This window comes from Camarhynchus parvulus, chromosome 21, assembly GCF_901933205.1.
Source record: "Camarhynchus parvulus chromosome 21, STF_HiC, whole genome shotgun sequence".
NCBI lineage: Eukaryota > Metazoa > Chordata > Aves > Passeriformes > Thraupidae > Camarhynchus > Camarhynchus parvulus.
The window spans coordinates 3,233,014-3,254,680 of record NC_044591.1 but is presented as its reverse complement, the minus strand read 5'-3'; the positions used below and the strand labels follow the sequence as shown (position 1 = coordinate 3,254,680).

The 21,667-nt window shown below is 41.4% G+C and overlaps 1 protein-coding gene across 1 annotated transcript; it reads right to left on the bottom strand.

The window, feature by feature from the left end:
* Positions 1 to 2,338: 2,338 nt before the first annotated feature.
* Positions 2,339 to 20,391, bottom strand: LOC115912402 (tumor necrosis factor receptor superfamily member 8-like). Its single transcript, XM_030963941.1, has 11 exons — positions 20,320 to 20,391; positions 13,939 to 14,029; positions 11,624 to 11,749; positions 9,610 to 9,759; positions 9,420 to 9,513; positions 8,660 to 8,934; positions 8,285 to 8,395; positions 7,642 to 7,689; positions 5,965 to 5,990; positions 3,950 to 4,157; positions 2,339 to 2,846 (listed from the first exon to the last, which is right to left on the bottom strand). Exons 1-11 carry the CDS (start codon positions 20,389 to 20,391, stop codon positions 2,602 to 2,604), a joined length of 1,446 nt encoding a protein of 481 aa, XP_030819801.1. The 3' UTR covers positions 2,339 to 2,601.
* Between the last annotated feature and the right edge of the window lie 1,276 nt (positions 20,392 to 21,667).

Sequence of the window (21,667 nt, the reverse complement as noted above, 5' to 3'; positions counted from 1 at the left end):
TTTCACAATAGGTTCACACATATTCATTTTACTGATTTTGCTGCTAATTTTTTCTTTATCAGAAGGAGTTCCTGGGTCATTTTGACCTTGCTTTCTGCAGCAGCCTCTGTGTGTCAGAGTTCAAGGGGCTTCTCCTTTATCTCTGTCCTTTGGCTGAAGCAGTTTCTTCAAGCATAGGTTTTTTGGGAGAACAGACAGTCAGACCAAACAGCTATGTTTGCAAGCTACAGACTTAATTCAAAGATGTACATTTCACCTAAATCAAAATGGATTTCTACTCTGGAAAATTTCCACTCTGTCTCACGGTGTGTGTGGAGGGTCTCTTCAGCCTCATTCATAGAATATTGAATTGGATCAGCAAAGTGCTGATCCAACTCCTTCACCCCACAGTACAAAGTTACCTTTGCAGCGTTCCAATATTCATTAATACTCATTAATACCAGTCACTTGTGTGTCACATGCAGCCAGGATGGTACAGACAGACTTTACAATAAATTCAGCCCTGCTCCTGAGAAAAACTGTAATCCACTAAGAGCTCCATGAGCTTCAAATGGCTTTCTTGCAAAAATATTTCTTCTGAGACTGAAATTATCAACAATTTAACATTTACATATCAAACTGGAAAAGCGTGGCCATGGCTTAAAATCTATGTAATTTTTAATTCAGAGATTACCAGCATTATTAAACACATCCAGCAGGTTGCAAGGCATATGGTTCTTTTTGAAAGCTGTTCTAGTGAAAAAGATTAATTAATATACAGAGTGGAAATCACAATTACAGTCATTGCAGAACAGCCCCAAACAACCACAGCCAGGTAAATGTGGTTGTTCAGTTTGTGGATTCACAAATTGGTGTTCTCTAAAATGAAGTATGTAGTGAAGTTAAAGTAGATGTGGAAAAGGTCAACTAAAGTGACCAAGGCAGTGGAGCATTAAACTTGCATGAGTAATATGAAAAGATGGGAACTCAAACTGGAGGCTTAGTTCAATCAAAGCTAAGATACAATCAGTCACAAAAGCAACTTGGTTGAAAAAGAAAAACTAAAAAGCAACTCACTGACTTCTGTAAGGCAACAGCTAGTGACATTCACTGAAATAAAGAGGCCAGTTCCAAAGTGCTAGAAGTCCTTTACACAGTGCAGGATAGCTGTAAGCTTTTGCCACAGGTGCTTATGGAGGCAGGTTGTTGGAAATTCAAAAGAGAGAAGAAAAACTAATGGTGATACAAGAGAATAATAAAGGCTGAATCAAACTCTTTGACATCCTTAATCCAATGCCAGCTGCACCTGCAGAACCATGATGAATGCAAACAGCAGTTATGGTGTTCCTAACCAACCCAATCCCTTCCTGCAACTGTCAGAGCTGAAGTGTTGGGCTCAAGCTCCAGTCTGGCCCAAGAAGGTGTTTTTGTGCCCTTGTGTTCACTCTGAGACAGAAGTCACTGCAGCTGCTCTGATCAGGACAAAACTACAAAGCAAGTAATGGGTTTTGTGGTTCCCTTTTTTGATTATTAAGACACACTTTGTCATATTGCTCATTTTCCATTGTCCTGTGCAAAAGTATAGTCAGCACTATTACATTTACAGTTACCGAACAAGCAGCACAAAAGGTTTAAAAATAGCATAACACAGGCCAGCTGGCCACCAAAGAGGTTTGTTTTTAAAGGATATGCAAATCAGTGTCACCCTGATGATTATGAACAATTCTAAAACAAGTAGATTTTAATAATGTTATAGGAAATAACTGCTGTGCCTCTTTTTCAGTAGAGAAATAGTTTCTTTTCTTCATTTCTCTTTTTACAGGCTCCACATTGGGCTTAACCCTTAGTTCATCCAACAGCCAGATGCTCAGCCAGTTTGGCTTCCATCAGAAGAGGCTGTTTTGTACACTTACTAATGATTTGAGGTTGTCAAAAAAATATGAATTGGACTTCAAAACCTAGAAAGAATGGCCTAAAGTACAGTGGATATCAATTTGTTTTTTTTATTTGCCTCCTATTTTCAGAGCCTGTGTGGCACCTTTTGATCCTAATTCCTCAGGAAACATGAAATCCACAAATTTGAAAGTTATGTTTATGCTAAGGAAAACTGAGATCATTATCATTTGCAATCAAAAGCTGAAGCCTTGAGTAAATGCCAGATATTGCAAAATATATTACAAAATTGAATGTATTGGAGTAGAAACAACAGGGCTGAGTCTCAAGCTTGACTCAGAATCCTGGCCAGAATTTTCACAGCTAATTGAAGTAACCAGACATAGATTCCAATCCATTCCTTCACACTGGGAAAGCAAGCTGTGAAACTTCAGCTGACATCCAGATGTCCTCTAAATTAGGCAGCTTTGATTCAAATTTGTTGTCAGTATGATACTGGGAGATGGGGAAATGGAAGTATTTGATGTCAGCTATGAAGGCCAGCAGTTTGGATGATCCTCTCCTTTGTTAGATGAAATAGGTTCTAACTCCTTGTTTGAATGTGTTTCAGTGTTTTCCAGGAGTTTCCCAACAATCTAAGGCACAGTGTGTGTACCTCCCTCATCATAAATTCAGCCTTAGTGTCACACTGGGTGATTCTGTGTCTTCCCATACCCTCTCTGTGGGTTGTCACTTCTCAGTGGCAGTGGTAGGGTGGTGAAACTCCTTTCCCTCCTCTTCCACAGGCACCATTACATCATTCCCTGGAAAAGACTCTGTTTCCTGCTCTGGGTAGTGCATTTCCAGTTCCTCTTCTGTGCTTTCCTGGGCATCAAGGGTACTTTCACATCCTTTAACAGCACAGTTCTTGCCACTGGGCACTTCTGAGACAGACCCCACGATGACAGTGTCGGCCTTCATGATGTAGAGTTTTTCTGAGGAAGGAAAAAAGTAGTGCTGAGCATGATGAACAGTCACTGCTGCCCCAGAAATGGCTGCTTTTTCGTGCAATATTTTTATTAGCACTCTGGACATTTCACATCAATTAGATTGTGCTTAAGCCACTGAGCTAGGGGTAGAGCTACACAAGAAAAACAAAGTGGAAAAGGCAGAAGATATTCACAAGGATCTGTTAGAAGAAGCAACTAATTGGGATCTAAAGAATCCAAGGTTTATGCTCCTGCTGTTTCAATAAACAGCACCATGTAAAAGAAACCTTTGGGTAAAGATCAGCACTGCACAGAAGTTCTGGGTTCTTAGGACCTGCAAAGAAATTAGTTTCTTTCTAAATGAGAGTAAACTACAAAATTTTCTGAATCTTGGGTCCAGCTTGTTGTTGTACTCCTTCACAGAAAGGCAAATAAAGCCTTTTCAATGGCTTAATTCAGAAGGATGCTGCACATCAGACACTGCAGGTTAATTGCTTGGAGATATTTGGATATGGTCAATCAAAACATCACATTCATCCCAATCCATCACTCACAGTAAAAAACAGGAAGGGTGTTCAGTAAGGAAAGGTCAGTTTTTGTAATATGAAAAATAACACCTTCAAACAACTTCAAATTGGGTTTGGAAGCACTGCCACAGTGTCTCATGCAGGTGGTGTCTCAGGTAAGAATTCACCCCCTGTGAATGAGCTCCTTGCCTGAATTTATCTCCCACGCTGTGCCATGGTCAAAGACTTTATGGGAACACATGGGAGATGCATTTCCAGCCATTATTATGAAACCAGAGAAGAAAATTATAGCTGAGTACAATTCTCATTCAGTATGACAGCTTCATCTTCCAGCTGACATATTCAAATTTCTTCTGTAAAATCTACATATTCCAGAATGAAAAGGAGGAAGAAGGGAATTTTCTGTCAAATTCGTAAGACAAAGATGAAAAAAAGAAAGCATTATATTCATATGAATAAGCATTTTTGTGTCAAAGATCTGGACACTGAAGTTTACTAATAATCTTGGAGTGACAGTAAGTGCCATGTTTGAAAATTTGAAAAAAGAAGATGACAAAAGGAAAATAAAAAAGCAAGACTCACCAATTCTGTTATTTGTGTGGTCTCTGACTCGAGAATCCACAGGGCACTCTGGGGCATTGCCACTGCTTGGTGTCACCTCAGTCACACTCCAGGGAGGACTCTGGGCTTTTTCTGGGCTGGACACCAAGTTATTGTTGGTTTCCAAAGGAAGGGTTCTGTCAATTAACTCCTCCTCTTCCAGCCCACTCTCAGTGGTCAGTATGATCTTCTGCCAATAGAAACAGGAGAGCAGAAGTGGGGTGAGTGTAAAAACACCTTGGACATTGCAACAGGTCCACAGAATCCTCCTGTGGCAGTCAGGATAACAGAATGTCCTTCCCAGCACTGTCACAGGGAGTGAAATGTTCCAAAGCACCCAACAGGTGTGGGAACTTCAAACTCCCTGCATCACTCAAGACCATATTTCAAAATAGTGTTTCTAAGCTGAATTCAGATTTCTCATGGCATTTTCAGGAATGTACCTCATTTCCACTGAAGAAAATATGTTTTAGCTACCTCTTGGACTTTGCAAAGACCTATCACGTTCCTATGGAAGAACAGAACAAGCCAGAGGCCAAACTGATTTAACTTCAAAATGTAATGTCAGATAGAAGAAACAAGCTCAGACTACCTAACACATGAAGGATTAATTACAAGCAAGAATTAATTACATACAAGAATTAATTACAAGCAGTTCTTTAAAAGAGGAACCAAAATCTGTGAGATGGTAAAGGTCCTGCATCACAATTTTCTGCTGGTTCTGATGTTCTTCTGTTTCCACAAGGTAGGGAAAGGGAAAAAAAATTTTGAAATGTGCACTTTATAAGCCTTGTTCACGTCTGACTCTCTATAGAGGCAAGAATTGAAGCTCCTCACTATTCAGGAATTAACAATTACATACTGAAATTATGGCAGCTGATTGCAACCAGAGTGACTGGAAAAAGTCACAGACAGTATTTTGTGTGTGTGCAGACACACAGCATTTAAAAGCAAGCTCATTTAAAAACAAAAAAAAAAAATTAACAGTCTAAGGAGTGATTTAGCAGATCTGGACATGTAAAGATAAAAAGCCTAATAAACTGAGAAGACACAGAGAAATAAAGTGGCTCTAATTTCACTGACAGAGGGGAAATCAAACTAAGCAGTGATGATTTCAGCTGCTTTCTGTTGCCATATTGACTGATGTTTGTCCTGTTCATCTGCAAACTGAACTGGAACACCCTTGTCCTGAAGGAATGACAAACCAAAGCCACTGTGCACCATGCCAAACCCTAAAGAGGGAAGGGGATGCGGAGGGACAGAGAAGAAAAGCACAAATCCCATGTGTGGGACTGGAGCAGGAAGATAAAATGGGACTGACACCTCCCAGAAGGAAGAAAAGGCATCTTCATGCTGTGATTTCAGATCTTGTCCTATGGAATGCACCACGAATGGCTGAACACCAAAAGAAATCCCCTCACAAGCAAGACTGGCAGCTGTGGAAGAGGTTTTACAGCAGCTTCTGTCAGCCAGAGAGAAGTTTGAGAAGAGGATCCATGTTCACCCCTGAAATAATTTTCTACCGAGGTTGTTGACATAGAAACCAAGAAAGAAAGAAGAATAAATTAGAGAAACCTGCAAATGTCTATTCTAGGTTCTAGAAAGAAAGGATAAATATGAGAAACCTGCAACTACCTATTCCAATGAGCACTTTGCTTGTCTTTCCTGACCAATGAGTAAAGTGTAAACTTAGGAGTTTTGTAAGAATGTATAAAAAGCATGCATGCTATAATAAAAAGAGTTTGAAGCCTTCTGAAAATGGAGAGTTGCTTTGTACTGTGACCATCTCAACTATGGCATTATTTAACACCACATTAACCTCAGCTCAAGACATGAAAATATCAAGTCCTGATACATCTCATCCCACCTAAATTATTATATATTGTAGAGGGAAGTCCAAACTAAAAGGCTGGCACTTTTTAGACAGGACATTTGAAAATAACATGATTTTCTTTGGCATGGAAAGTGATCTGTTGTGGAATATTGTTCACACTTACTGCACATTTGTTCACGAGATCTGAACCTGCAATGGAAAGGAAGAACATTATCAGAAGAAACCTCACAAATATTTTCTGAGGTTATTAAGAATTATTATTATTATTAAGAATGTTAATATATGCTCTGAAAGATCACCTAGCAATGTACTTCCTGAACCACCCCATGTGCATGATGGTTTTCTTAAAACTCAGGGCACGCTGAAATGAAAACTCAGGTTCACCTCACACTCCTGAGGTGAGCCAGCAGCAGGTTCCTGCCAAGACTGTGATATCCTGCTGTCCCCAAAGCCTCTTGCATCACTGTCCCCACACAACTGGTACCCATCTTATGAAAAAATGAACTGATGAAACGGTCTAGATAAGAACGACACAAGCTTATTAAAAAGGAAAAAAAAATTAATAACTTTCTACTGGATTAACAAGTTAGGTCAGTTCATCATATTGTCAGAGGATTATTAAGGGGGTGGGATTTTATGCACAGTTCCATTAAAAGGGAACACTGGGCAAAGAAGAGAGGTGAGAAGGAGGGAGTGTAAAACACTCTGCAGCACCATGAAGGGCTCAGACTTACTAATTACACCCTGATGTGCAATCACCTTTATTTTCAGAGCATCAGCTCTGTAATGCTGCACAGTAACAGTTTCTATTGTGCAAGGCAAGTGAGGGAGAAAAAATTCCATTTTAAGAAAATTAAGCTTCACACATTTAAATTGTATTCCTGAAAGAATGAATATAAAAAGCTCTGCTGTGTGGTGATTAGAATCTGACACAACAGAGAATAGCTCTGGCAGTGGCAGTGGAATTGCTGAGAGGGGATCAGCTAAATGGGTAAAATGTTTGCACTTTATGGGATCTGGGCAGGGTTTTTTTCTGAACAATCTCCCATATTTGACTGATTGAAATCAATCTGGCATTTTCCAGCACTGACACATCACCCACCCCTCAGCAGCAGTGGGGACAAAGTGCCATCTGCTGGCACCTGCTCACACCCAGCTCAGGAGGAACAGCGCTGGCCTCCTGCATGGGACAGCAGCAGGGACAGACATGTCACATGAGAAGCTTCCACTTTTATAAAAATTGTATAAAATAAAATCCCACGTTAAGCTATTTATAGTAGATATTTTTGCCCCCAGCGAAGGAGAGCGATGATGAGGAGGACTCCATCTTATCAGAAGGCTTATATTATATTATATTATATTATATTATATTATATTATATTATATTATATTATATTATATTATATTATATTATATTATATTATATTATATTATATTATATTATATTATATTATATTATATTATATTATATCTAAACTGAATCTGCCAAGCACTCAACTCTGCACACACTGCACAGAATCTTGTGACTGTCAGTGACAGTCCTGACACACACACACACTTGGATCCAATTGGTCAGTGAATCAAAACACTCACACAGAATCCAATTATCAAATCCCTTCAGGTAATTGATCAATTCCCTTCAGGTAAACAATCTTCCACAATGCATTCCACTTGTGAACAAACACAGACACAGCAAATGATAAGAATTGGTTTTTTCTTTCTCTGAGGTTCAGAGAATGTGAAACCCAGAAATATTCTTGGGAAGAATTGTGCCTTGCTTTTCTCTGTGAAGAAAAGAAATTGTGCCTGTGCTTTTCTCTCTGGCCCCTCAGTCACTCACCTGGAGACTTGAGCACGTATTTGTGTGCGATGACCGAATGCAGGTGTGCTGATAAAAGAAACTTTCATTTAGTCCAACTCACCATGGAGCCTGAAGGCTCCAACAGCTTCACCACACCCACAGATCTACAACCAACCTACAAGGTGCACACCCTGCTTTCTATAAAAGAGGGAATGTGGTTCTGCAGACACACCCCACATGTAACTGCAGGCAAAGCTATGGGGAGTCAGTGTCAGTAAAAATCACCCTTACTCTCATGCCCAAAGCCCAGTTCTGTTCCCACAACCAAAAACTACTCACACAACACTTCAGGTATCATTTAATACTAATGTCTGAGATAATAATACTAATTTATACTACTACTAATACAGTCATTGTCATCTGACAATACCAATACTAATTTAATATTAATGTCTGAGAGAAGAAACAGCTAGTTGCCTCTTCCCCTCTTGTGGGTCCCTCCCTAAATTCACAGCTGCTTCCATCTTTCATGTTTCCAACATCATGTGTGAGCAGCTTGCCCTAAACCCCGATCTGGCCTGTAGAGAACATTCTCTTCCCCAAGGACCTCCACAAATATCCCCATATCTGAGTTTCCCATCTGCTGTTTGGCAGATCCAGTGTTACAGCTTGAAAAACTCACGCTTTCTCCTGAGGACGAGGATCCTCTTCTTGCAAATCTTCCATTTCCAAAACACCAGCATGGCCCCAAGAAGCACTGCCAGGGAGAGAACCACTGCCCAAAGCACCACACCTGCAGCACAGAGAGGGAGCACAGGACAGGCTGAGAAAAGGCAGAGGGAAAACCCTGAGTACATCCATGGGTTTGAACATAGGACCATAGGCATCATTTCACAAGTCAGAGGGGATTTGCAGGCAGTTCCCACATAAAAATTGTGTTTACCAAAGCTACTTCCAAATAAGAAGTGCTAGAGAGAGTAAATGTTAAATGAGTAAAGTTAGATGAGTTAAAAGAGTTAAATGAGTTAAAAGAGAGTAAATGCTGTGTCTGTGTTACCTCCTGTTGTCACGTCCCCTTTGGCTGAGGTGGGAGCCTGAGCTTTCTCCTCAGGAGTTGAGCTGGGATTTTCAGTTGCTGTGACACTTAGAAGGTCACCACTAGCAGAGGTCACCAGGTTCTCCTTCAACATCCTCAGGTCAAAGTTATTTGTTTCATTGCTGAATCTCATGGACAAAGTGCTTGGGGTGAGGTAAGTGGGCAGCTGCTCCAGGCAAACTTGATCATGGGTGGCATTTCCTTTCCTTAGGGTGACCTTGTTCAACTTGGCACAGCTGGGTGTGAAAAAGAACAGGTACAAGGCACATGTTCCCCTTGGTCATTTTTGTACCAACCACAATTATTGTTTTCTGTATAAAAGTCATCATTCTTCTCATCCCTGTGGCATTAATTCTTGGCCTGTGCAAAGCTGCTACTCACACAGGCGTGTAATTCCACTCTACTTAGTAAACTAAAAATGAGGCAAGCAGGATTCCTTTTTCCTTTCCTTTTCTTTTTCCTTTCCTTTTTCCTTTCCCCTTTCCTTTCTTTTCTCCTTCCCTTTCTCCTCTCCTTTCCTTTCCTTGAAATTTCCTTGAAATTTCCTTTCCTTGAAATTTCCCCCTTAGGAGAGGCCTTCTAACCTCTGCACATGAGCCCACAGCGATTCCCTTGCTTCTAAGATGAATTTGTGTTCTTTGCACCAGAAGTGACATACCCCGTTTCATCCTTTATTAATTTCACTCAATTAGCCAGTCCCATTAAGGAAGCACAGACTTACCTGGTGTGGGGTTTGCAGATGTCTGTGCTGGAGCTTTGATCAGAGAAGGTCCCAGGAGGGCACTCTTCACAAGTCACATCATTTGTTGAGGTGCCTGAATAAAAACCACGACTGAGGACCAAATAAAACGCATCAGGCCAGGCCTATGGCCAGGAGCAGGGCAGGTAAAGTGCACAGGTGGGATTCCTACCCCTGGTTTTGACCCCAAAGCCGGGCTTGCAGACAGAGTGCTGCTGGCAGCGGGAGCAGCTGTTCTCCACGGTCAGCTGGCAGAACAGGCCGGGCCGGCACTCGCACACACGGCTGGAGCTGAGGGAGCACGGCTGCTTCTCCACCAGGTCTGGGGACAAGAGACACACACAGGGGCAAAGGAGCCATGCTGTGGTGAGATTTCAGGGTTTACCTCAGAACCCCAGGTCCCTCCCCTGATAATTCCCTGCCGGGTGTGTCAGTCACCTCTCCTTTCCCCTCCCAGCACTGTCTGTCAGTCCTGGCATTCCAGAAGGGATTGGCAGATTCAAAGGATGCCCTCTACCCCTGGGGGGCATTGGGCCATCCAGGTGTCCTTTGTCCCTCCCATCCTGTCCCTGGTTGGTGGCTCCCGACCCCTTCCCTCCCCTCTTCCCCGGGGTTCAAAGGAGCAGCAACCACGGGCTCAGGGAGTTCTGTTGGAGCTGGTGCTGCATTCAGAGGCCTGTGGGCCAGAATAAAGCTCTGGATCCAAACCCTCCATCAGAACCGACTCCTTTCCTTCACCATCGCCTCAAAACTTCTCCACAGAGGGGAACCTGAGCAGCAGCCCCTGTTATGGGGGAAAGCTCCATCCCAGCACCACCAGAGCTCCTGCAGGCCTGGACTTGTCTCCATGTGCCAACTGCAGCACCCAGCCGGCCAAAAGTGTCTGTGGGATGAAACACCACACACCAGCCGGCCAAAAGTGTCTGTGGGGTGAAACACCACACACCAGCGAGCCAAAAGTGTCTGTGGGGTGAAACACCACACACCAGCCAGCCAAAAGTGTCTGTGGGGTGAAACACCACACACCCAGCCAGCCAAAGTGTCTGTGGGGTGAAACACCTACATCAGCTTTTGTACACCACACACCCAGCCAGCCAAAAGTGTCTGTGGGGTGAAACACCACACACCCAGCCAGCCCAAAGTGTCTGTGGGGTGAAACACCACACACCCATAGTGTCTGTGGGGTGAAACACCACACACCAGCCACCAAAAGTGTCTGTGGGGTGAAACACCACACCCTTTTTTCCCCCCCCCCGCCAAAATTTTTTTTTTTTTTCACCAACCCAGCCAGCCCAAAGTGTCTGTGGGGTGAAATACCACAGTTGCCACTATTTGGTTCAGCACCAAGGGCCAGACAAGCTCAGGCATGTACCATCTGCAATATTGGTAATTATTCCAATAGAGCACCTTGCAAGGGAAATGTAAACTGAGGCCAAAGCTGAACAACACCAGCTCTAAGGCTCAGGAAGCAGGAGAAGGTGCTCTCTCTTATCACTGTCATATTTTCTGAAAAATCCCTTCGCCAGGATTTCTTCTTCTGGGAAGCTGAGAGGCTTCAGAGAAGAATGAAAACAATAATTATCTGATTGCTTCTCCTGTGTTTTGTTGCTTTGGAATGTAATCTGGAGATTGTTTACCAACAGGTGAATGTTTGATTAGTTTCATGTAAATTGTTTAACTTGATAACCAATCACCAGCCAGCTGTGTCGAGGCTCTGAGGAGTCACATAGTTTCTATTATTCATTCTTGTTAAGCCTTCTGTAAGTATCCTTTCTCTATTTCTTTAGTATAGTTTTAGAATATAATGTAATGTAATGTAATATAATATAATATAATATATCAGCCTTCTGAGAACATGGAGTCAGATTCATCTCTTCCCTCATCCTAGAAACCTCACAAAGACCACAATGAATAATTAGAGAAGGCTGTAGATAATAGCTTCTAAAATAAGACAGAAAGCAGAAACCAGACTGGGATAGCATTGGAGGGGAGAATTTTTCAGTAGTCCCAGGTCACACAGGCAATAACATGGGTTACATGCAAGGTAACATTCTTCTGTCTAACTTAGTCACCAAGGATGGATAATTTTGCTGTGGAAATCCTAAATGAATAAAATACAAATTAAGTGTCAATAAAATATACAGAGAGAGAATGTAACTGTGAGGTATGTGTGGAGAAAAGCAAACCTTTTGAGCATGACACACAGGCATCACATTGTGGCTTTTTGGATTTATTGCTCAGATACTGTTCAGGTCCACATGTCATGCAGTCTGCAGCTGGATCCTGAGGACATGCTTTCTTTTTAACATAGCCTGGAGGGAAAAAAAGCAAAATATACAAGATACCTATCCAAAATGGGCAGAAAACCATCCTGAAATGTTCTTGTCTGCTTGTTTACCTGTTAGACACATTACCACTGTCTTCTCTTAGTTATTTGGTTTCTCTAGGACATTTTTATTTGGTTTCTCTGGGACATTTTTGCCTTTCCCATTCAAGTGTTAAGGAACAGGGCCAGGATATAGTCCCAGCTAGAACTGACTGCTGTGGAATGGGCAGGTGACAAGTGATTTGCTGACAGAAAGACAACCAAGGCTCCCTGAGGGCCACTGTCCTGCCACTACCAAGTTCCCAGGGAACTGAGTTTCATGTTTCTTTCTTTTCTTCATTTGATTAAAAGGACTTTCAGAAAAGCTCCTCTTTCTTTGCAGTGAGCAGCTGAGTTAGTAGCAGATATGAGCAGGTTATTGCTTGAAGGAGTAGTGGATAATTAAGGTGGAAAAGGATTCTTATGACTTTTATTGTGGAGTCCAGGACTGACATGGGGATGTAGCAATAAAGAACCAGCAAAGGCGAACTCATTACAGCCTGGTGTAAATAACTCATTACAGCCTGGTGTAAATAACTCATTACAGCCTGGTGTAAATCAGATCTCTGCTTCTCACCCAACCTTACCATGACATCCCTGATGACAGGAGCTTTGGTTTTGAAGAAGAAAAGAGCTTTTTTTGGGACTAAGTCACATCCCCACCCATTTTTTTCTTTTATTGGACCTTTTTTTTCTTTTATTGGGCCATTTTCTCCATCCCTTGCTCTGATTTACATATCCAACTTTTGAAGGACTCCAGGGGTGTGCCCAGCAGCACAGGATGTCCCAGTGGGAATCCTGATGGAACTGGATGCAAATACAAATACTGGATGCAATCAAAGACTAAAACCCTCTGTATCATCAGAACACAAATGCAGGTCAGAAATTTCCTTTAAGAAAAACAAAAGACTCCTGCAAGAAGATACAGATGGTGGTGAATAAAATACCCACCCACTGAGGGGGTTTTGGCCAGTGGGGCAGTTTCAGACATTTCCAGAGCTCTTGTCTCACCAAGGTGCTTCCTGTTGCTGACCTTATGTGCCTCTGAGTCACAGCCAGCCCAGCAGAATGTGCCCCCTGACAAGGGCCTGTTTCCTCCCTCCTGTGAGACACTTTCCAAACTGTTGTGATTGTGAGAATAATGTCAGATTTTCCGTACCTTCAATTTATATTTTTTTAGCTCTGAGAAGGAACTCATTTAGCCTAATTTCACTGTGCTAATTTACACCCAGGGGCAAGTGTTGGGAAGGATGAAAGTTTGACAAGAAAGTCTCACAGATATATGTGCTTAGCAGAAAGATTTTTAAGTGTAGAGTCTGATGAAGGAATAGAGATGGAAGCAAGTTTTGATATAGAAGAAAAGAATTGCTGAGCCAGTCTCACTGGATAACCAAGAAGGCAAAGGGTGTGTTAGTTAGAAGGGGTTTTTATGGCTTAGAGCAAAGGATAAACCCACTCCAAACAAGAAGATGTTTTTACCAAGCAGAAAGATAGCACAGGCAAACAAGCCTGCTGATGTGGCAAGTAGAAAAAAGGTCTCAGAATTTTCCACTGCAAGAAAACTGAAAAACAACTTCTAGCTTAAACGGTAATGTACTGACTTTTAGTGATTGGAGAATAGCAACATGAATATGGTAATTACAGTAGTTATGATAGGCTATAGATAAAAGTTAAGGTATAGATTGGTTCTACTGTATTAAGATGCTCAGCAAAGAGAAGTATATCATGCATTGTAACCAAAACCAAAGGATCTCCAGGCCTGCCTGCAGCTGGGGCTGAGAGCTGTAGGTAGAGGCTCTGGATACAATAAACTGCATTTTGAGGAGCTCCCTGGAGTCCCACATCTCTCATTCAGGCTCTTACAGCAAAGTTTGAAATGAATTCTTTGACCTGGCTACTTCAGTGTCAAGTGAAGTGATAAAAATTCTGTCACTTTATCTGGTTTGCATGCAGACTGCACAGGAGCAGGACAGTGGAGAGGAGATTCACATCTGGAGCCACATTAGAGAGTGATTCATGAAACTGCCCCTTTCTTCAGGGACAAAATACAACTCTGCAGATACACAGGGTTCCTACTGTCTCCACAAGAAGCGCTCCATATAAATTATATAATTATAAACTGAATTATAAACATACCTGAGGGACACTGGTAACAGCAGTTTTGTGAAGTTTCATCATAGAACCAATTCTCTCGTGTGTCACAGGAATGAGGTGGGGTTAATGATGTCTAGAAATTGAAAGAGACAAAAGACACAATTAGAAAACAATTCTGTACTAGAGCAGATCCCAATGCCTGTCTCAAGCAATGGTGGTTGCAGATGATAAGGAAAAGCCCACAGTTTTTTGAAAATTCAAGTATTCCCAAAGCAATTAAATTATTGTCTGCATTTCCTTTAGAAACATTGCAAAATTGCAATGCTAATTGCAATTAGCAAAAAAAAAAAAAGTCCTAAAATTTAAAAAAAATTTTTTAAAAAAAATTACTGTCCTAAAATTATTTCAAGTTAATTGGAGCTAAAGATTTGGTGTAATCCACAGAGGTCATTCCTGTTTGCAGTATCCAAGTTTTCTGTTACTTATGCAGTCACACTGTTTGAATTTAGCAATCTAAGTTTCTATTATAAACCAATAAAATATTTTATTTATCATTTAGGGACAAATCCTGCAAGAAGATTTTGCCTTGAAAAGAATGCAGATATTCCCATGATGAAGCCCTTATTCAAATATCTAATCTCACTTCTGTTGTGAGTGAAGGTTTTCAGAAATAACCTTTCATCACTACATAACCAATATTTATTTAGTTCTTTAAAAAACCCTATTAAATAGTTTTGATATTAGCTTACAAAATGAGACCCAGCTACAACTTGTAACAAGAAGCACATAATAAGATTCAGTTTTTGTGTGGCTGGGCCACTACATGCTCTGGAAATTACAGTGCTACAAGTGTTCTGATGAGAAAATCTGATTTTGAACTTGGCATCTCCCTTAAGAATCCCCTAAAAATGTTGTTATCTGAAATTAATTTTCAGTATTTACTAGAAGGTATGAATAGTGATTTTTTTGGGGGGGTTGGGGGTTTTTCTGTTGAGAATTGATAAATCCCCTGGAGATTTTCCCACACGATACTGGTAGAGCAGTTAAATATTTCAGAAACTCCACATCTCACTTTCTGCCAATGAATTTCCCAGTGGTCTTTGAAACAATACTTGCTGTCACCTTTGTGCACTGTGCAGAATCTCACTGCCTGACTCATTCCACAGCCTGTTCTCCTATTTAATATACACAAAATATAAAAATTATTTCACTTCCGTCAGAAAACAGGAGCTTTCAGTCGAGGAGGAAACTAACAGAAGAACAAGAAATAGAAACACATTAAAACCATTAAATTTCATGCAAGTCCAGTAACAGAAGTAAGAACTGTGACACATCCCTGCACTGTGACCCCTGGGCTGCCCTACAAGCACATTTTGTAGAGGCCAGAGCAGGAATTTCTGCCTGCTCAGCCTGACTCAAACCACCTTTAAAAGGTGCACCTGGTGTTTTCCTGCTCTGAGGAGGAAGCCCCAAACTGGAGGAGAGGGAAGTGATGTCTCCTCATCATGTGTGGCATTCACATTCCCTGGAAAAATTCCTTTGCCCAGGGTTTTTCTCCTGGGAAGCTGAGAAGCCTCGGAGAAAAGGAAAACAATTTTTATCTCATTTGCTTCTCCTGTGTTGTGCTCATGTGGAATGTGTTTGAAAAATGGTTTTCTCACAGGTGATTGCCTGATTAGGCTCCAGTGTGAGTTGTTTTGACTCATTGGCCAATTTCAGAAATAACATTTCATCACTACATAACCGATATTGTTGTGTCAGGACCCTGGAAAGAGTCACGAATATTCATTATTTTCTATTTAGCCTTCTGCATCTTTTCTGTATTCTTTAGTATAGTTTAGTATTCTTTATATATAATATAAATACAGGGTTCTGTCTTTATATATATAAATACTATATATATATATATAATATATATAGTATATATCTAATTTATGTATTTTATATACTATATATATAATATATATTACATGTATTATATATCATGTCTATATATAATTTATATACAAAATATACAAATTATAAACTATAAAATAATATACATAAAAATATAAAACATTATAGATATAATATAAATTTTATAAATATATAAATATAATATATATAATATAGTATAATAAAGTAATAAATTAGCCTTCTAAGAACATGGAGTCAGATGCATCATTCTCTCCTTTGTCAAGGCACCCTACAAATACAATACTCACCTCTGTGTGCAGGAGTGCCATTGCCACACAGACACTCCCAGAAATGACCAGTCACTCCCGAGTTACTTAGTGAATTAACTGTTTCTATAAAGAAAATTCAAGAAACAATACCACCCAGGCTGTGGCTAAGTCAGCCTGGATTAGTTTTTCTGCAAGAGCTGTGGGAAGTCACCAGAAATACCTAATTTTTTCTTCCTGGTTCTCCTGGGCAACCAACTCTGGCTGCAAATGAAGCTGAATTTTAAACAAGAGTACAAACCCTTGAATTATTGAATTACTAATGCAGCACATAAGCTTACAGCTCATTTAATTGTCTGGTTTGGGGTTTAAATAAAAGAATAGTGTCTGCGTAAAAATCTGAGAGAACTTTTTTAATGTGTGAGAGCTTTTTTTAAAAGTTACTTTGCCAAGAATATGAAAATCAGGAGTTTAGTATTAGATTCTGCTCCTGGTTCCAACAGTGCACATTCTGATTATGAATTTGACCAGGTGGTAGTGCAGTGATAAATCACTGCACAAACAGACCTACAAACTAAACAGATTCTGCAGATTTACATATGAGAGAGTACCCAAGATTATTTTCCCCCTTTCCACGGGAGGGCAGCTCTGCTCTACAGCCACCCACAGTACACAGCTCATCCCTGGCTCCTCCACAAATGCTGCTGACAAATGCCCAGCTGCAAGCACAGCTTTGTAGCCACCTGTGCTACTACTGAGCCAAACCCAAAGGTGCTCTGCTGTGAAAGGACGCCTCTCAATTACTGTGAAAAATGAGTATTCTAGGATTGGCTTTTTGCAAATATTAAAATGAATATTATATGTGTTATGTTAAAAAGTTATGCTGTATTAATTTTCTTAAGTAGTGTGTTAAATATGGTTTTAGGTTATAACATAATGTTATAAATAGAAACTATGCTATGTAAGATACTTTTTTTAAAAGAGAGGAATGAGGTACTCCCACTGACATAGCGGCCACAGGACACCTAAATCTTTCAGAGAAAGAGAATTTATTGCTCCATTATCATAAGAAACAAACTTCTTCCTGCCTTGCCATCAGGATTCAGACAAAGAAGTTGACACTGCCCAGACAAAATCCTGTGTTTGAATGGAATTTATGCATCATGGATGAGGTGTATGAATATGCAACAGGCTGTTGCTTTTAAGGGTTAATCCTCTGTTAACGTGGGTCCTTTTTCGGGCTTATTTTGCCCCAAAAGAGGCACCCAGATTGTCTGTAATTCTTTGTTTTTATTGTCTCGTATTGTCCTAATCCAAATTGTCCAAATTATTATTACTCTAATTTTATTATTATTTTCATAACTATTTTATTACTATTAAACTTTTAAAATTTTAAAACCAAGTGATTGGCATTTTTCACAATTACCCCAGCTCTAAATCAAAAAAATACTTAATCCAGCAGAAATTCATTTTAACAAATCAGAGCAGGATGTGACTGGTAAACCAACTTCTGAAGACCCCATCACATCTAATCCATAAGCAAAATGCCTGTAAATCAGCACCTGTTCAGCAGAGGTGTTTCATGAGTATAAAAATTAGTATAGATCCTTTCAGTGATAAAATTCATGTCAGCGCTCAGCATCAGTCACCATGTCCCCCATCCTTGTCATCTTTTTCCCTCCAAATTCTAAAGCTGTTTGACTCCTAATGTGACCTGTAACAGCAACAAAATGATGCAAAGTTCTGCTCTTAACTCAGCAGGAAGGTTGGTCCCCAGCACTCCCTAAGGGGCCAATGAAGAAATACCAGTTTTATTGCAATAACATCTGCAATTGTCATTAGAACTTAGACTTCTGTTTGTAAATGTGAATTTTAAAAATCCCTTTAACATTCCAAGATCCCACACATACTGGAGTAAGGCATGTGGCTGTGGTGGACAGTAGATCTTTATCCTTCTGTCTTTCTCTTTAAATAAAGGCTTTGGATTTAGCAGGAGGTGGAACACATCATGTGAAAGGAAAATGACAATTCCTACCCTGCTTGGGCTGCTCTGGGACAGCATGCACTGGTTTAGAGCTTTCAGTCACTCAGCAAGTCAACATTTTTTTTTTTTCTTTTCTGAATGCATTGCAGATCAAGGACCAATTAAATAAAGCAAACATATAGATCAAAAGTATTTGGGTTTTTCAGCACTTGCTTGAGAGAATTTGTTTTAGAAAATAGGCTTTTTACAGCACTTCTGACTTTCTACAGAAATGTTTGCTATTCCAATTTAAATAATGGAGTTCTAAAGGTGGTGCTGAATTCAGTGGCTACTCTGCAATTCAGTCAGGACAAGGTTTGACTCATTTATTTATGGTTTTTTGAACTCATAGAGAAAAAGTGACTGTGAGGCAGAGTAAGAAATGGGGCTTGCTACAAATGAGCTGTAAGTCAGGAAGAAAGCATATTACGGTAAAAAGGAAAAAAATCCACCAGCAGTGGCTATTCTAGAACTGACTAATACTGCAGCAAAACAGTTAACTGTCTGTCAAGCCTCTATCCAAATTCTGACAGCACAGAAAAAGCTGATCATCTACAGCTTCAAGCAGTCAAGCTTCATTTGCTTAATAGTAAAGACATTATAACAAGTGAGAGTTCTCTGAATATAAAAAGAAACAAAACCCAAACTGTGGACTGAAGTAAGATGGAACATGGTTTAGAAATATGACCACTAAAGAGTGACTTGCTCGCATTAGAAAGTATCACTTGTGCCCCATTAGCAGTAAGAGCAAATATTGCTGCAGGAGATGCAGTGCAGGACAGGGCACAGCCAGTTCCTCATCCCAGAAATGTCTGTGATCATTTTACAGTGACTCTCAATATTGACAATGAGTATCAGAAAACCAAATTTTCTCCCTGCCCCATTCATTTTGTGAACAAACCACCAAAAGTGATGTCAAAGAGAAAAAACTATCATCTTTTTGTTTCCATTGCCTTTCCTCCTAAAGCAGTCTGCATTCAGCACACTGGACAAGCTGACCTGAATGCCTTCCCAAGCATTCCTCTGCTCCTCTGGTGAGCAAGGATTACAGACTCCAACCCCACAGAACACTTATCCCTCTGTACCTCAGGGAGGAGACAGTGGCAGGACAGATAATGTGGGGAAAGTAAACCAAATTTACAATGTGGGAGGGGAATTTACAACAGAAGACACAAGAGCAAACTCCCACTCCTACCAAAAGAACCAGGGGGATCTTTTTCAAATATCTATGAAGAGGGTACAGAAATTGGTTATTTTCAGAGATTTCACTGGAGTCGGTGCCTTGTAAAAAATCTGGCAGCCTAAGTGATGTGCTGGATTTTTTAGTTCCCATGCACTGACAGGTGTTTTAGGCTAATACACACCTGTATTTCCACTCTAAGGGAATATGGCTCATTTCTCATCCAACACTCCATGCAAAACTCACCTGCTTGACCTCACCTGGGCAGCCTCTCTGTGCCTGACCTTTCTGCTTTTTAAATGTGAATTTTTCAGTGTCAGTCAGGGAAATCACCTGGATTTATGCCAGGTGCTGAGGGCTCATTGCCATGTGAGCCACGGGAGGAGGGGCTCAGTGGCAGTGTGTGGGTGGAAGCAAACCCACAAGAGCTGATACCATCAGAGCAGGGAGCTGCTGTGCATCTCCAGCATCAGCTGAGTACAGCTAGTGGGTTGTGTCTATTTGAAGTGATTTTTGATTCAGAAATAGTAGTGGATTCATGAGGAAGTCAGTGTCAGTAGGGTGAGGGGGGTGTAGAGGGAAAGGTCTGTTATTGTTTAGCCTCTACACCTTTCAGTTGGCCTCTCCTGACTCGCATCAGCAGAGTGGGCAGCAGCCCTCTGACCCAAGCTCTGCAAGGATGTCCCTGTCACCGAGCACTCAGGCAAAAATAAACCCCCCAGCCCTATGAAACCTTTCCTCACTCCCAAGCTGTTTTGTTCCTTTTTATGTTCACTTGTTGATAATGTAACAGCATTAGCCAACCCAGGAGAGCCAACAAGATGCAGATCCCAGCTCATATCCCACACTCCTGCCTGCAAAGATCCCAGAGAGGGCAAATTCCCCTGGTGGCTGCTCTGCTTTATGCTTTTATCTCCTGAGAGCTCTGCTTAGCACCTTTAACCCACGGTGTTGCACAAACCCTGTTTCTGTAGCCACCCCACACCCAGCTGAAGGGCTCTGCAGCCCCAGGTGCCCCAGCCCTCACCAGGCAGGCTCCTGGTGTCCCCCTGCCTTACCTGTGGGGTTGTCTGGATGTCCTGGAGCAGCAGCAGCAGCCACAGTCCCAGAGGCAGGCTGCAGGCAGCCATCTGAGGGGGTGTTAAATGTCCCTGGCTGCCAGCACTGCAGGTGGCACAGAGGGGTTGTCCCTTCTGGAGGCTGAGACCCTTCCACAGCCCCACCAAGTCATGCTCCTTGCCTGTTCCTTCAGTCCAGAGGCATCCCAGCTGCTCAAGGCAAGCAGGCTTTGAGACTCAAATTGAGTTGAGGAAACAATTTAGAAGGAAGGGGGAGGGGGGCTGCCCCAAAAGAGAAAAAGTAAAAATAGAACAAAACAAAACTGCCTCAGTGCCCAGTCCTGGTGCTGTCAGTTTCTGCCAGTCGGTTGTGAGTCCAGGTTATCACCCAAGGCACAGGGCTGGCTGTGCACAGGCTCCTGAGTCATCTGTGCTGCCCTGAGAGCTCCTCAGCACCCCAAAGCCTTGGCCAGGCACAGGTCCAAGCCCTGCCCCAGCCAGCAGCCACTTCTTCAAGAGCTGCAACCAAGCCTCAAGGAAGTTCCCAGTTAGAAACTCTAATTCTTTCAGTACAGTCATTCTACTCCTGTTTGGATGAGTGGGTGCAGAGTCACAACCAACCATGGCGACTCCTCTAAGATTCAGGCTTTATACATTGCCACTTGAAATACCAAAATATTACAGACTTTCCCCTTGAGAAATCTTCCCTTTCCTCCAATCCCAGGAGAAACTAATTCCTGGTGATGACAATCATCCTTAAGACTGCACTCATCATTTCACTCACTTTCATTTGTTACTCTGGATGGTTTTTGTTCTGATGCCTGGAAATGTTTCAGTTGGTTGAGGATGTCATGAAGCCTCCTTATCTGCCCTAGTATAGTCAAAAGTGAAGGTTGGCCACTTCAAAAAGGCAAAGCGCCTTGAAAACCCTCTGAGGTACACAGGAAAATAATGACAGTTTGAATTCTCACACCTCTGGGTTGTTTTTATTTTGCTTCGCACCCTTATCAACAACAACAAAAGAAATAAGAAAATACTGAAAGTCAGATAAATTATTATTTTACTAAAGACCCACAGCCACCTCACTGCCATCACAACCGAGCACCAAAGATGAGCATTCCACAGGGGCCCTGGGTAAATATTTTCAACTCACACCTGCAGCAATTTTAACTACCTCGATTTTTTGTCTCCAGAATTCCATCAGACAAACCCCAGGCATTTTCAGCCTGGTGTGTGTGACACAAAATGCATCTCTTTGCTCTGCCAGGACACTGCTCAGTTTCTAAGCTCTCTTAGCTACAGAAACTCTTGGGGTCGATACGCCTTATAGGTCTAGAGACAACTAAGA